This window comes from Pinus tabuliformis, chromosome 9 (assembly GCF_031772625.1).
Source record: "Pinus tabuliformis cultivar Carrire ecotype Pingquan chromosome 9, CPIR1, whole genome shotgun sequence".
Lineage (NCBI taxonomy): Eukaryota > Viridiplantae > Streptophyta > Pinopsida > Pinales > Pinaceae > Pinus > Pinus tabuliformis.
The window spans coordinates 835,815,621-835,830,940 of record NC_142307.1 but is presented as its reverse complement, the minus strand read 5'-3'; the positions used below and the strand labels follow the sequence as shown (position 1 = coordinate 835,830,940).

Sequence of the window (15,320 nt, the reverse complement as noted above, 5' to 3'; positions counted from 1 at the left end):
CCAGGTGGAAAAGGAGTTCGAGGTGGAGAAAAACTTATCCCTGAGTTGTCTAAATAATTGGTTAACGAAAGGTACCAAGTAGTACTTCTAGGAGGACTGTAAAAGATAGATTCACGCTCCCTTAGATCAATAGTAGGTTGATCTTCAAGGATAGATACGCCTAATTCTTCCTCTGGAGCAAGTTCTTCAATAGCTATCAAACCAGCAGGAAGATTTTTGGTGATGACTCTTTCTACCCTAGGTGAATCAGGTGCACTAGAAGTTGGAGTAACAGGTTCAGATACTTCAGGTTCTTCGCCTATATCACTAGTAGATGAAAAACTACCAGCAAGCTCGGAAACTGCAACAGCTTCGGGATTATAACCTGTTTCTAGACTTTGGTAATCTGGATGGACTACCAATGACGATTCTCCTTCTTCAGGTGAACCTACTTTACTGCCACTAGGAGTTACAAGGACCTTCAAACCTTCTTAATGACTCGGGACCTCTTCAGGAGGTTCACCCCGCAATCTACGGGACTGCCTCAACAAATCGGCCACGGTAACAATCTCAGGAGACTTGCCCCGAAGTCTACGGGACTGTCTCGGTAATTCAGCCACAGTTAAAAACTTTTAACTACTGCACACACGAACAAAGTAAAATCTCAAAGCAAACCACCTAAAGTCTCTAAAGAACCAAAAAAATTTGAATCACACGCCTAAAGAATCTAGGGCGTCAAACCATACACAAACAGTAGCCATCCGGACCGAAAACACTAGTTGGAGATGAAACCCAACATCACCAAGTTCAGTACAGAAGTGGTGGGCGGAACAGTTACCCCGGCAACCTGCTTAATGAATAGACCGGCACAAGTTCCTCCACTTTAACCGTCTCGAGTAAAGTGAACCCCCCAGAAAATCCAAGTGAGTCTAGCCAACATCTGCTCTAGGTACAGTGGGATCTTCCCTCCACCGTCACCTCGGTAGAATCCTAAAGATAATGTTCACTAACGTTACCAACAGCAACAAATGCACCTGGGGGAACAGTCTACACTCCGACAGCACGCAAGGGCAGAGTATCAAGCTCAATCCCCTTGCCGGCTCCTTGACAATAATCCAAGGTTTACCGACAAGTGACCCCTCGCTCCTCGACAATGGTTAATCCGAGGTTTACCGTTTGTAATACGTGCGTGTCTGGCGTCGTTCCCAACGAGGGAGGATTGATCCCCTCACTGGTTCAGACACGAGATCGTGCTTCTCCTTTAAGAGGAGCTTTCCCAGAGTACAAATGAAACAGTTGGATTTATCCTACCACAAGATGAGCTACTTGTTTGGTTTTGCTGTCTTGGAGAGTTAATTACTCTCCTACTCCAAGACACTAGCCTGATCTATATTGGTGTTTCAGAGCCCTAGTAAATAAAAGTTACTAAGTTGATTTTACTTTAAGCGTTAATTTTTATGGCTTTCTTTAAGAGAAAAGGTAGTGGAGATGAAACTGGTGGTGTGTAGACTCGACCGAAATCCACTAAAAATATGCACTTAGGATGATTTACACTAATTTTTCCTTTTTCAATGAATTTCCTAGCTAAGAGAGTTGGAGAATGCAAATTTGAAATAAAGACAACTTTCTTGGCAATGAGAAACAAAGAAACAAACTCTTTATCTTTTCAAAACATACGACACATGACCACTAATCACTTCATGAAAATTCCTTTTTCTTTCAAAGACTCAAATGCTACTCAAGCAAACCTTCCTTCAAAAGATATTTTTGTATTTTTTCCTAATTAATAAAGCATGTAAAACTTACTTTAACAAAAATCAAAGTTAAAAAAGCTATGGCAATCAAATCAACTCAATTTCACTCAAAAGGAAATCTAAGAGAAAAGCACCTAAAAGTAAATCTAACGAGTCAAAAGCCTACTAAAGATGATTCCTGGATGTTTTACTCAGTCAAAATGTAACTAAGGACTAGTTAATGCAGAACCAAAAACTAGTCAAAAACAAAAATCAAAATCTTTTTGTTCTTTTCTCAAGAATAAAATTCAAAGTTCAAACGACAAACTTTTTCGAGATTCGCAAAAAGAAGACGCAAAGGTAGGTCTCTCACAAGGGTGATTTCTATGACAGGCCCGACTCCTAAGAGGACTGAACAAAACCAAGGAGATCCAAAGTTTGACAACCTCTAACGCCAAAGTCACTACAGGACCAGTTAAAAATCAAACCCTAAGGCAAAATCCCTATGAATTTCACTAAAACCCTCGACACTGACGAAACAAGCTTAGGTGAAGATTTATGGCAGAAAACTAGTGGATCTGGGCAGAAAAACAAATTGAAAAACAAAATGTAAAAGGCAAAAAGAAGAAAATTGAAATTTTCTTAATTTTGACAGAGGTACGCAGGCGACCTGTTTGCACAGGTGCGGGTACGCTCTGTGCACAAAGCTACAGTGCGTACAGGTACGCACTGTGCTCAACTCAGAGGCTGCATACTTCTAGCAAAACAAAGAAAAACAAAAATCTAATTTAACCCTAAGCTAGCCCACCCAAATACACAGTCAGACAGCCAAAAACCAAAAAACAAATAACTTTTCTCAGATCAAAAGTTGATACAAAGGAAAAAACATTCACATCAATGGATTCCCCAGCGGAGTCGCCATTTTGTCATGCGGAAAGAGTCGTTAGTGCGGACACAACCGACCTCCCTAGAAGCAAAAGCTTTCTAGTGACAAACAAAACAAATAAATCCTACCTTTCTCTAAACATGCATTGCAAATACAAGTAATCAGGGGATCTTTAACATACCTTTAGTCCAACGCTTTGTAGTAGTCCAGTCTCGCCGATCCGGATGAGCTCCTCCTTCTCTTCGAAACCTGCATTCACTAACAAGCCAAAAGATTAAATAGCACCTGATAAACTCATAAAACAATACATATCTATCATATAGACCAAGGAGTATATGAAACAAACCATGAATAACAATATGTTGAGAAAAATAAGTTCATTTGCATTAAAAGGTAACAAAAGGAACCATTACAACCTGAGCCTTGGTGTTGTGCAAGTCCCTCCCAGGGTCCAGCAAGAGTTTTCCTTTACTTTGATCAGCTCACCCACTCTCAAATAAGGCTAGGAAAGGATGGGAATCTCTCCTCTCAAGCTTTACAAGGGAGTCCTAATTCCAGCAACATCTACCCTTAGGAATGTTCAGCTTTCAACCTCCCCTCCCTCTGGCCCAATGCCTGTATTTATAGTGCTCTAGAGGAAGTTATTCAGGTCCACCATCAATGGGATAAGCCCCTCTTTGGATGGGATAGCTCCCCTCTTGATGGGATAAGTTCCTCTTTGGTAGGGATACATGAACCATCTGGAGGCGCTTCATACACGTCAAACAAGCTTCTAGAAGGCTCTAGAAATGGCCACAAGTAACTTTTTTGGAGTGAAACTTGCGCCTTTTGACCTTTACAGGAGTACACACCCATTGCTTTACATACAGAGCGTACAAGTACGCAGGTATTGTGAACTTGAGGTGCGTACACGCAGGTAAGGCTAAGAGAAACTGCGTACCCAGAGATATATATATTTTTAATGACTTTCTCTCTTTCTTGGAGTTTGACATGGAGAGCAGAGGTATGAGGCTTGCCAAGGAGGATAGTATGACAGTTGATGGAGCCATACTAACTGCAAATAGTCATGGTGACAAATTTTAGTGTAACATGAAGGTAGGATAACTTCATTTGCTATCAATAAATCCCAAACCTAGATGCCAGAGGATTTTCTCTCAAGAATGAAATAATTGGAAAAAACAAGCAAGTTCCCAGAAGATAACTCTAGTATCAATCACAATCCTAATAATGTATCATCAGTGAAATCATGCCCCACATGTAGGGAGAATATGATGAGCTACCTACGACCACTCGATTTACTTTGATTAGAGTATCTAAGGCCATAATAATAATCTATTTTAATTTATTTCCAAACCTTTAAAGGAAGGTCACTGTCACTGTCATCTTATGAACCACAATAATAACTTTGACGGCGTTTTAAATATAGTTACATGGTATTTTGTGTTTGTCTTATTTTGTTGCAGGTGACTCATGAGGAGCACATGGACGCTAATACCACAATGGGAAACACAACCAAAATGAGAAAATTTAAGTTTGGACCTCCGTTAACATAAATTACCATTGAGAAACGATTACATTTATCAAATTCACTACGAATATCTTAACAACAGCGTAAAAACATCTCCCTTGGCAACAATTCTAAAAAGTCAATTAGGTCAAGAATTTACACCCAATATAAGGAGACACCCCTATTAATATGGTTATTGAGTGCGTTGCTTCCCCCAATATTATCAATTAGATGTTACCCATCCTCATATCTAAATAAAAGAAAAGGGAGAAATAAAATGAATGAAAAGCACCCCAATGGGGGGAAGTAACGAGGGATATAAAAACCTTTTATGGGGCTATGAACATCTAGTTGGTAGTAAATGCTTATTATTTTATTGTGGTGATTACATTGTAGACATAGAAACTCATTAATATTGGAAGAATACTTTTAGAAATCCTTGAGTCATATTTAAGGAGTCAATAATAACCCTAATGACTTCACAACACACCCTATTACCAACTATCTTATATCTGACATTTAGTCATTAATTTGATCTTATATCTATCATTTAGTCATTAATTTGATTATTTTCTTATTATTCAGTTATATAATTATATCATATTATGTTTGATCCTAAATCAAATATTTATGAGTGAGGAAAATCGGTCAGTAAAAGATATTTTACTTAGTTTTTTAAATTGACAACAGGATTATCCATTAATTCAATGTAAAAGATATATTACTTAGTTTTTTAAATTGACTTCCGCTTAATATTCATTCGCAGTTTCCGTAAAGAAAAACTTAGCAGAAGTACCTATAACAAGTGGTGAATTGTGAGAAGAATATGTACAAGATCTTTGGGAGTCTTATCTTGCTGAATGGACACACTGTAACATGTATCACACCTCATCTCTTTTCTCATTGATCATCATTGTCAGTAATAACATGAAAACAACATACAAACAATTATATCCACAAACAATCAAATGGCTGGCCACATACTGCCATGTCATCCCGAATATTATTACTGTGATACCATTTCTGCCTCAACTTTATGCTTAAAAATTCCATGGCATTTCCCCAATATTATAGATATGATACCATTTCTACCTCAATTTTAAAGATACACACTACAAAATATCCACCTCAATGACCCTTTCCCACAGATCTTTTGCAGTGCTAGGATTTTTCCGCACAACAGTACCAAATCTAAGATAAGTTAAGGACAAGGCAGCATGTAGAGTATGAAAAATATGGGATTCATAAAGTGAAGGCACTTGCTACTAAGTACCCACAGGATTATGGGAAATATCTTTTCCTCTGAAAATATCAGAAGATTGAAAGCGAACCTCATGTCAATTCAGAAGTGATAGGTTTTATATTATTTATTTGATAGAGACTAAGGTTATAGGTGATTGGTAAATTATTATTTATGGGATAATTTATCTATTAAATATAAATATTTAAAATTTGGAAGATGGTAAATAATTTTCGTGATAATTTAGTTGGAGGATGTTTTTTAAAATTGCTTTGACTTTGTCATGAGTTTAATATTTTAGTTTGAAAATCAGAAACATGCCATAAAAGTAAAATCCTGTAGGTTAACACCACTGATAAATAATTGTAGATAACATGATTTTCATTGTGATAAATAATAGTATGTAGAAAAGCTATAAATGGCTCATATTTCACAATTATTCAGAATTATATTGTATGTACAGAAGCTTAATAGAAGCTATATATAATTATATTGTATGCACAGAAGCTGAATAAAATCTATATATAGCCCATGGTTATATTTCACAATTATATTGTATGTACAAAAGCTGAATTGAAACCATAGGAGCAGAATTATATTGTATGTACAAAAGCTATAAATGGCTCATATTTCACAATTATTCAGAATTATATTGTATGTACAGAAGCTGAATAGAAGCTATATATAATTATATTGTATGTACAGAAGCTGAATAAAAGCTATATATAGTTATATTGTATGCACAGAAGCTGAATAGAATCTATATATAGCCCATGGTTATATTTCACAATTATATTGTATGTACAAAAGTTGAATTGAAACCATAGGAGAAGAATTATATTGTATGTACAAAAGCTATAAATGGCTCATATTTCACAATTATTCAGAATTATATTGTATGTACAGAAGCTGAATATAAGCTATATATAATTATATTGTATGTACAAACGCTGAATAGAAGCTATATATCGCCCATGGTTATATTTCACAATTATATTGTATGTACATGATTTTCATCCAATATAATAATAATGAGTTAATTATATTAATGAAACTTCAATTAATAATTTCGCTCCAGAGTAGATGGAGGACACCGATTTTTTGGACTTTGAAATGGAGGACTTGACGCCCCCAAGGCTCCGGACCGAAAAAAAAGTGCAATTCTCATTGGTTTGGATGAGCTTCTTCATGACCATTATCAAGAGAAGATTAAAAGTGTTGAAAGAGAGTCGGAAAAAGCAAGGATGTACTCATCTAATAGCTCAGATGAGGAGGATGATAAATGAGGAAAGAAGAAAGAGGAGCAATTGTCTGAGTTTGTTAGTGAGTGTGAAAGGCAAGTGCATAATATTGCTGCAACAATTGAGGTTGCATCATGGGGTGAAAGAATATTTGGTTCTCAGAAATCCTCTCCAAAACTCGTTGTTCCAACAATTGATGTGTGTCCCCTACAGCAAAAACTTTCAGAAAACAGCGAGCTCAGATTAATGACAGGCTTGAGTGCTGAAAATGGAGAGTCTTTCATGGTAGAGCTTTTAAGAAGTGGTTGGCTTCTCAACTTGATTTTATCTCGTAGTCACTGTGATGAGTTTACTGTATGTTGGGCCTTCAATTTAATGGCACACACGTCAAATGAAAATTTGGAGATGTCTGCTTGTGATTTCTTATGCAGCATCATTCTTTCAGGAGCTGAGGGTTCATCAAGCTATTGTACTCTTGATTGGGTTCCTACCTATGATCAAATTAGAGAAACTGTTCAAATATACGGATATTTGGAAGATTGTATGGGAGATGAGTGAATGCTCTCAGAAGATAAAGATGATTTTTCCTACGATGGGCCACCAGAGAATATTCAGTCTTGGGTCAAATTTGTGGCTGCTTGCTACCGAGCAAGGAATTCAAGGTCTATTTTAACAGCCTCTAAAGCAGAGAATTTGGCAGTCATGGTAACACAGTTCTTTTTAGATCGTAAACTTCTTTTTCTTTCTATAATTTTGCAAGAATACCTGGCATCCATTGTGAATTTCTTCACAGATGAAGAATGGGTTTCCATCTCAGACATAATTGCTTTCTCTCTTTCATGCAGCCTTCCTGAGATGAACTTTAATTGCTTGAAATGAAACTTCAATTAATAAGGGCTGCAGCTCTGGTATGCATCCATAACTTCAATTCTGAAACTTGAGGGACCCAGAGTGTTCCCCCTCAGAAGCCTTGAAAGTGATTTGAAAACCAGTTGGTACTCCAACTCTATTGCTTGTCGAATAACTGCGTGCCAGCATAATTCGTTGCATTGACAAATTTATACTCTCGGCAGTCCTGTTACTCGGCTCTGGGGACGCATTTCCAGCCCGTATCAATGTCTTTTACCACCCTTTCATGGCTTTGCAATTGTTTGGAAGAGAAATTTAACATTAATAGTGACATTGACGCACATAGCATTTCAAAGGAGAAAGAAAAAGATATACTGGTTACACTGGCTAGGGCATGCAGACACTTGCGTGACCTGGGGGTGGTTTATGAATATGTTGTTCTCCTGATAATGAAAAACGATTTTATTAGTCACTCAGCTGGGAGAACTGTCCACACCGCTGATTTGATTTGACCGTGTAAAAAATCATTTTTATATAACTAAAATAACCTAGCAAATTCAGTAAAACCATTTGAAAAGCTTTGGGTTTTGAAATTTTGAGAATCGCCGGGTAGTGGGGCGATTCTCAGAATCGACCCGCCACCACTCCGCCACCACCACACCACTGATTTGATTTGAACGTGTAAAAAATCATTTTTATATAACTAAAATAACCTAGCAAATTCAGTAAAACCATTTGAAAAGCTTTGGGTTTTGAAATTCTGAGAATCACCGGGTGGTGGGGCGATTCTCAGAATCGCCCCGCCACCACCCCGCCACCACCCCGCCACCAGTGGTGGTGGCGTGGTGGTGGCGGGTCGATTATGAGAATCGCCCCACCACCCAGCGATTCTCAGAATCGCCCCCATCTACTACCAATTTCCCCATCTGCTATTTTAATTATTTTTTTAACTTTATAAAAACAATGCCGAATTTTGAAACACATGGTATTGAACTCATATGCAATGTTTTAGATTCCCAAGGAAATGGGCTTTCACAAATCTGCGATGTTTTCTTATCACTAAAGAGTGCAGGTATGGAAAAATCCTTGTTGTGCTCATCGTGTTATTAGCTAAAGTATTTTTGTATATGTGGGGGTTTATAGTCATATCTCTGGTAATCGTTTTGGTAGACTAAGTCATTATGAGGTGAAAGAATATTTGGTTCTCAGAAATCCTCTCCAAAACTGGTTGTTCCAACAGTTGATGTGTGTCCCCTACTGCAAAAACTTTCAGAAAACAGCGAGCTCAGATTAATGACATGCTTGAGTGCTGAAAATGGAGAGTCTTTCATGGTAGAGCTTTTAAGAAGTGGTTGGCTTCTAAACTTGATTTTTTCTCGTAGTCACTGTGATGAGTTTACTGTATGTTGGGCCTTCAATTTAATGGCACACACGTCAAATGAAAATGTGGAGATGTCTGCTTGTGATTTCTTATGCAACATCATTCTTTCAGGAACTGAGGGTTCATCAAGCTTTTGTACTCTTGATTGGGTTCCTACCTATGATCAAATTAAAGAAACTGTTCAAATATACGGATATTTGGAAGATTGTATGGGAGATGAGCGGATGCTCTCAGAAGATAAAGATGATTTTTCCTACGATGGGCTGCCAGAGAATATTCGGTCTTGGGTCAAATTTGTGGCGGCTTGCTGCTGGGAAAGGAAGTCGCGGTCTATTTTAACAGCCTCTGAATCAGAGAATTTGGCAGTCATGGTAACACGGTTCTTTTTAGATCATAAACTTCTTTGTCGTTCTGGCATTTTGCAAGAATGCCTGGCATCCATTGTGAATTTCTTCACAGATGAAGAATGGGTTTCCAGCTCAGACATAATTGCTTTCTCTCTTTCATGCAGCATTCCTGAGATGAAATTTAATTGCTTGAAATGAAACTTCAATTAATAAGGGCTGCAGCTTTGGTATGCATCCATAACTTCAATTCTAAAAATTGAGGGACCCAGAGTGTTCCCCCTCAGAAGCCTTGAAAGTGATTTGAAAACCAGTTGGTACTCCAACTCTATTGCTTGTCGAATAACTACGTGCCAGCATAATTCCTTGCATTGACAAATTTATACTCTCGGCAGTCCTGTTACTCGGCTTTTTTGGGGACGCATTTCCAGGTTACACTGGCTAGGGCATGCAGACACTTGTGTGACCTGGGGCTGGTTTATGAATATGTTGTTCTCCTGATAATGAAAAAAGATTTTATTAGTCACTCAGCTGGAAGAACTGTCCACACCACTGATTTGTTTTGACCGTGTAAAAATTCATTTTTATATAACTAAAATAACCTAGAAAATTCAGTAAAACCATTTGAAAAGCTTTGGGTTTTGAAATTCTGAGAATCGTCGATGGGTGAATCGATTCTCAGAATCGACCCACCACCGGTGGCAGTGGCGGGGTGGTGGCGGGTCGATTCTCAGAATCAACCCACAACCTGGCGATTCTCAGAATCGCCCCCATCAGCTACTAATCGCCCCATCTGCTATTTTAATTATTTTGTTAACTTTATAAAAACAATGCCGAATTTTGAAACACATGGTATTGAACTCATATGCAATGTTTTAGATTCCCAAGGAAATGGGCTTTCACAAATCTGCGATGTTTTCTTATCGCTAAAGGGTGCAGGTATGAAAAGATCCTTGCTATGCTCACCGCGTTATTAGCTAAAGTATTTTTGTATATGTGGGGGTTTATAGTCATATCTCTGGTAATCGTTTTGGTAGACTAAGTCATCGAAAAATTCCCATGGAACAACAAGCAAACCCTTTGAAGGGGGTGTTCTCCATTTAAATTTATTAAAATATCAAACTTCCACACAATATCGCAATTTTAAGTCATATTCAATTTTCTAAAATAAATTAGAAAACTATAATAATATATTATAGTTAAATAAAATTTAATAAAAACAAATATAATTACCAAAATTGAAAAGAAAAATCTTCATTTCATTGAAACACCCTGAAATCATCTTATGATATCATGGAATCCATCATATTTTGAATGGTAACCTGAGAGAGGGAAATTGTAATTTGAAAATCATGCTCCTAATATCACTTTGTTTTAAATCTAAGAAAAGACCAGTATATATGACACAAATGTGTAATCAATCACATTATCTTAACCATAAATATTTGGCTAAGATGTCAATAAATTTCCTTCTTAATAATGTATTTAATCTTATTTTGTATTGACAAATTCAAAGCTTTTCAAATGGTTTTACTGAATTTGCTAGGTTATTTTAGTTATATAGAAATGATTTTTTACACGGTCAAATCAAATCAGCGGTGTGGACAATTCTCCCAGCTGAGTGACTGATAAAATTGGTATAAAATGTTTTAAAGTGATTTCATGTTTGTGAAAATATTGAATTTTGATAAAAATGAATGTTGAGTAGAATGATAAATACATTTTATTTTATAAAAGTGACATGGGTGTTGAGGAGGTGACATAAGGTTTATAATATGTTTATGGATTTTGGCATCATCATGAATAATAAGGTAGAAGTGCTTGTGGTTTTATAGGACATTCTTGTGCCCAAACAAAAAGGAGTTTGTAAAGTCACAAGTTTTGACAATTCTATTAAGGTTAGAATTATAACCTATCCAAATCTCTTATTCATGATGCATAGACTAGGCATCTATGCCAGGTTTGCAAGTAGTTATAAAAATCTGCAATATGTTTAGTATTTATGACTTTTCCTTTTCACCCATGGATCTGCCACATCTATTTGTTTTCTTCCCATCCTGTTTTTCATTGGGTATGACGCAATATTTTCCAATCATTGTGTATGACACAATATTTGCCAATCTTCCATTGTGAGATATTTTTTGATGCTAAATAATCTTGGCAAGCTAAAAGGTGTGGTTATTGGTGTGTATTGTGAAAGAAAAAGAGACAATCTAACACGATTTACCTCTTCTCCATGTTCTAGATGAACACATAGGTTTCTTTCTCTTTTCCAAAATAATGAACTCCGAATAAGATAGAAATGTAGGTGTCTTTTTCTTTTGCTAAAATAATTAACGTATGATGAGATAGAAATAAATAAAGAATTATGAATTGGGATCACAAATTTCAAGATTTGAGTATACTCAAATGTTCATTTTTACATTCTCTTGTATGTTTGTTTTGATTAGGTCTATTGAATCAAATTGGTTTTCAATAGGTTTGTTTTGAGTATGTGAGGTTTCTAGTGTCTTATTAATTCAAGTGGAAGAGATCTTTCTTACATATCATTAGATTATTAAGTGACATTGGACATAATTAAGCTATGGGCCATACCCTTTTAGAAACAACAACCCAAATTAAATGATTAGTTATTACACCTTTTTATTTAGTTGATCTAAACTAGAAGATTACAAAAAACATTCCTTTCATTGCTCCTCATAAACCAAGATAGATTGATTCATCCCTCCTTTTTAATGTACAAAGAGGAGTGCTTGATTTTTACTCAAAAAGATGGGGTGTTGATGTATCTATATATGGATGCTTAGGTTTTTATATTAAAAAATTTCTCTAGTGCTTGATTTGTAGTCAAAGAGATGTGGTGATAATGTATCTAGATATGGGTCTTGAGTTTTTTAGATTGAAATTTTCTCTTTGTTTCAATTAGAATTAGAAGGGTTTTTTCTTTTTGTTTTCGTCATAATAAACTATTGTTCTCAATTGAAATTGGATCATTTGTATTAATGTTTCTTTTCAATGTAATTTTGAGGTGCAAGTTACTTATTTTATTTTTAGACTATGATATTTAACACATAGTGACCTATGCTTAATAAACTAAAATTAGGAAGGTTTAATAACTTGCTTAGTTTTTTTTTATGGTTTTGGTGTAGCTTGTTTGTAGAGACTAGATATTTGTCCACTAGGCAATAACATTCTCTTGCATCTTTGAAATCTTATTTATTGGTTCTATGTGCTTGCATTACCATCTTTTCATAAATGGTATTTGAAATACTTATTCAAGAAAATATTTAAACATTTCAGCCTTTCATTCAACAAAGAATTAATGCTTTTCAATTTCTTCCAGATGCAATGCAAGAAATTGGGTTGAAGAAAGGGGACTTTAGTGAATCATGTGTGGAAAAAAAGGTAAAGGAACCCCGCCCACCATTACATGGAATGTTTGGAAAGACATACATTGGGAGATTCACAGACATCAAAGATCCATTAGAAGAGGAAAATGAGCAAAAGGAAGCAGAAAATATTGTGGAAAAAGACAATGATGAAACCCTAGAGGACGAAGAGTTTGAGTTACGTGACATTGTTGATTAAATTTACGTTATGCTTGGAAATAAAGCTTTGCAATGTTTTGACTTTGACATTTTATGAAAAGAATAAACACTCAATTAAGGTTGCTATGCGTTCAATATTTCTAAGATGTGATTTTCGCATTAATTTTTAAGTTAATCATTATTTTTTGAAAAAAAAAGTTATTATTATTATTTTTTTAACATGAAATTCATAAAAAAAACTATTATTTAACCATTTTTAGTTAAAATTTTCGTGTAAAAATTGTGATTTTGACATGTCAATTCTACCAAAAAATTATCAAAACGTGTAGTTTTTTAGTTATATTTATGTTAAAAATGGTTATTTTTATGTTCATTGTTAAAAAATATTGTTTTTTAGAAACAATTATTTCATGTGGATTGAAAAATTAATTAAGGATGTATAAATATGTAGAATATCGAAAATTCTAAATATCGACCTCCTAATTTAAAAATGCAAAACAATAAAAACCTCATTAAAAAAAGAGTTAAAATTAAAATAAAAAACAAGAAAACGTGAAGAAAACGACCACTTCAAAAATGATCAAATTTACAAAATAATTATTTACATTTTATACATTAGAAAATTTAAAGCCAAAAAACAGATCTTTTAAAAAAAGGGGGTGATGCAAAATACTCACTTTTTAAATTAACATGACAATCACTACCATTCTAAAACGTAATGTACATAAAAAAATTAAAGTGCCAAAAACTATGCTCTAAAAAAAACATGTTTGTTCTGCATCAACCCTTTTCAAAATCAGGTCATTTTTTTGCTATTTCTACGAAACGGGTAACAGTATCAGTTCCCGTTTCAAAGTTTACATTGTTCTAAATTTTAAAATTATTTATCAAAGAATATGAAAAAGTTTAAACATAATTTAATAATATTTGTTAGTTAAATCAACATATTGCAAGTAATTAACCTATCAAATATTCCATCCTTGGTTTCACCTGTTACAGTTCTATTAACTTTCCATATAGCATCCAAAAGCTTGTCTATGTAAGACATGTTACATCATGTAACTTCTTTCTTATATGACATGTGTATTTCTACCCACTAATATTGATAGATGGACAAAGGAGGACACCATGCAATAACACAATATAGTGTGCAACTCAATAATTTGAATTCATTCAATTTCTTGAAGCTATATGATTAAAGAGACTCAAAACCACTGAGAGTAGGTGTGCTAATATTAGCTCACACTTGGACGCCTAAACATTCCTAACTTTAGACTCTATGTAAATTTCCAAAACTAAAAGTTGACTAAAAGTATCTTGGTGTAGTTATCTCCAAGACTATTTGTTGTAATCTAGTGAAAAGTATGCGCTAGTTATTAGTAGAATGGAACACCAAGTAAACTTAAATAGTAATTTTGCATCACATGGAAGAGGCAAAGAGACACAAAATTAGTAGAGAACCAACAAAAGCATACTTGTATTAGATATGTCTCTCAACAACTAAGTAACTTCATGGACTCTAATACATACATATTTATATTGTCGTAAGTAGTATAGCAGTTTAATTGTCTCAACTAACTTATATTAACTGACTTATTTAGTTCACTTGACAGAGGAGTTGATTGACTTACAATACATATTTAGTATAGCAACTCGATTGGGCTAGTCAACTTAGTCAACTAGCCTATCCAACATATCCTCCACCATTAATGCCTTCTTCATCCCAAAGAAGAGGGGAGACTTGGAGTAATACAAAACTTGAATATTTTTATTTTTTAATGAAATAGGAGAGAATGAGAGATTGATAGAATTTTGGATGGATCTTTGTTGGATGTTCATTTCGTAGTGACCGATGATGGAGAAGGATATGCCTGGGCATCTTTTTGAACCATATTATCGATTGATTCTATAGGTTAGTTATTTGTCATTTTGGATATCTCAACTTGAGGGCTCGGTATATGGTTACATCTTCTTTTTCTTACCCCTAGTAACAATTTTGAGCCTTCAACCTTAATATCTGAAGTAACCAACTATATTGTTTGAGCTGATGGGCCACACTTTGACATAGATGGTGCAAATAATTGACATTCGGGTCATGGTGGAGTTGGATGTGCTGAAGGTGATGGGGTTGGAAGTTTTTCAAACGTTGTCTGGTGAATCACAAGTGCAAGTGTTTGAAGGTGTTGGTTGAATATTGACCAATATTTCATTAATTTTTTTTCTTGCACTTCAATGGTTTTCATTTTTTGCAAGTAATTATTTTTTTTTCAAATAGGGAGCTGTCTTGGAAGGCAGGCACATTAGGAGTACCTTGTTGCTCCAACTTCTACATCTTCTCATTTATGGTTTGCAGGTACTTAGCAACATTAGTGGCATCAATTCAAGCTTTCTTTCCTTCTCTCAACCATTGTCTCTCCTCATGTATTATCTTTCTCTCTATCTTCTTCTCCTATATAATTTGGTTTTATAATGTTTCTATGGATTGGGGTTCAAAGTAGTTTTCCTTGTTGACAAATCCATGATCAATAACTATTGTACCCTTAGTTAATAGTAGCTATTAGGCATGTATATTTCCCATTTTTTAAGAAAATCATTGAGTGTAGCTACTTTGT

At 35.1% G+C, this 15,320-nt stretch overlaps 1 protein-coding gene and 1 pseudogene across 1 annotated transcript; both read left to right on the top strand.

Annotated features, from left to right (window-relative positions):
- The first annotated feature begins 6,428 nt into the window (after positions 1-6,428).
- On the top strand, positions 6,429-7,465 carry LOC149151387 (uncharacterized; annotated as a pseudogene).
- Positions 7,466-8,398: 933 nt separating this feature from the next.
- Positions 8,399-9,361, top strand: LOC149151386 (uncharacterized). Its single transcript, XM_089443142.1, has 2 exons — positions 8,399-8,507; positions 8,622-9,361. The coding sequence occupies exons 1-2, from the start codon at positions 8,399-8,401 to the stop codon at positions 9,359-9,361; spliced, it is 849 nt and encodes a 282-aa protein (XP_089299268.1).
- Positions 9,362-15,320: the final 5,959 nt, after the last annotated feature.

Excerpts from the sequence above, each read along its gene's own strand:
- LOC149151386 (XM_089443142.1), top strand. The coding sequence starts at position 8,399 with ATGCCGAATTTTGAAACACATGGTATTGAACTCATATGCAATGTTTTA. Across the intron at positions 8,508-8,621 it reads CTTATCACTAAAGAGTGCAG|GTGAAAGAATATTTGGTTCT; the intron begins GTATGGAAAAAT and ends AGTCATTATGAG.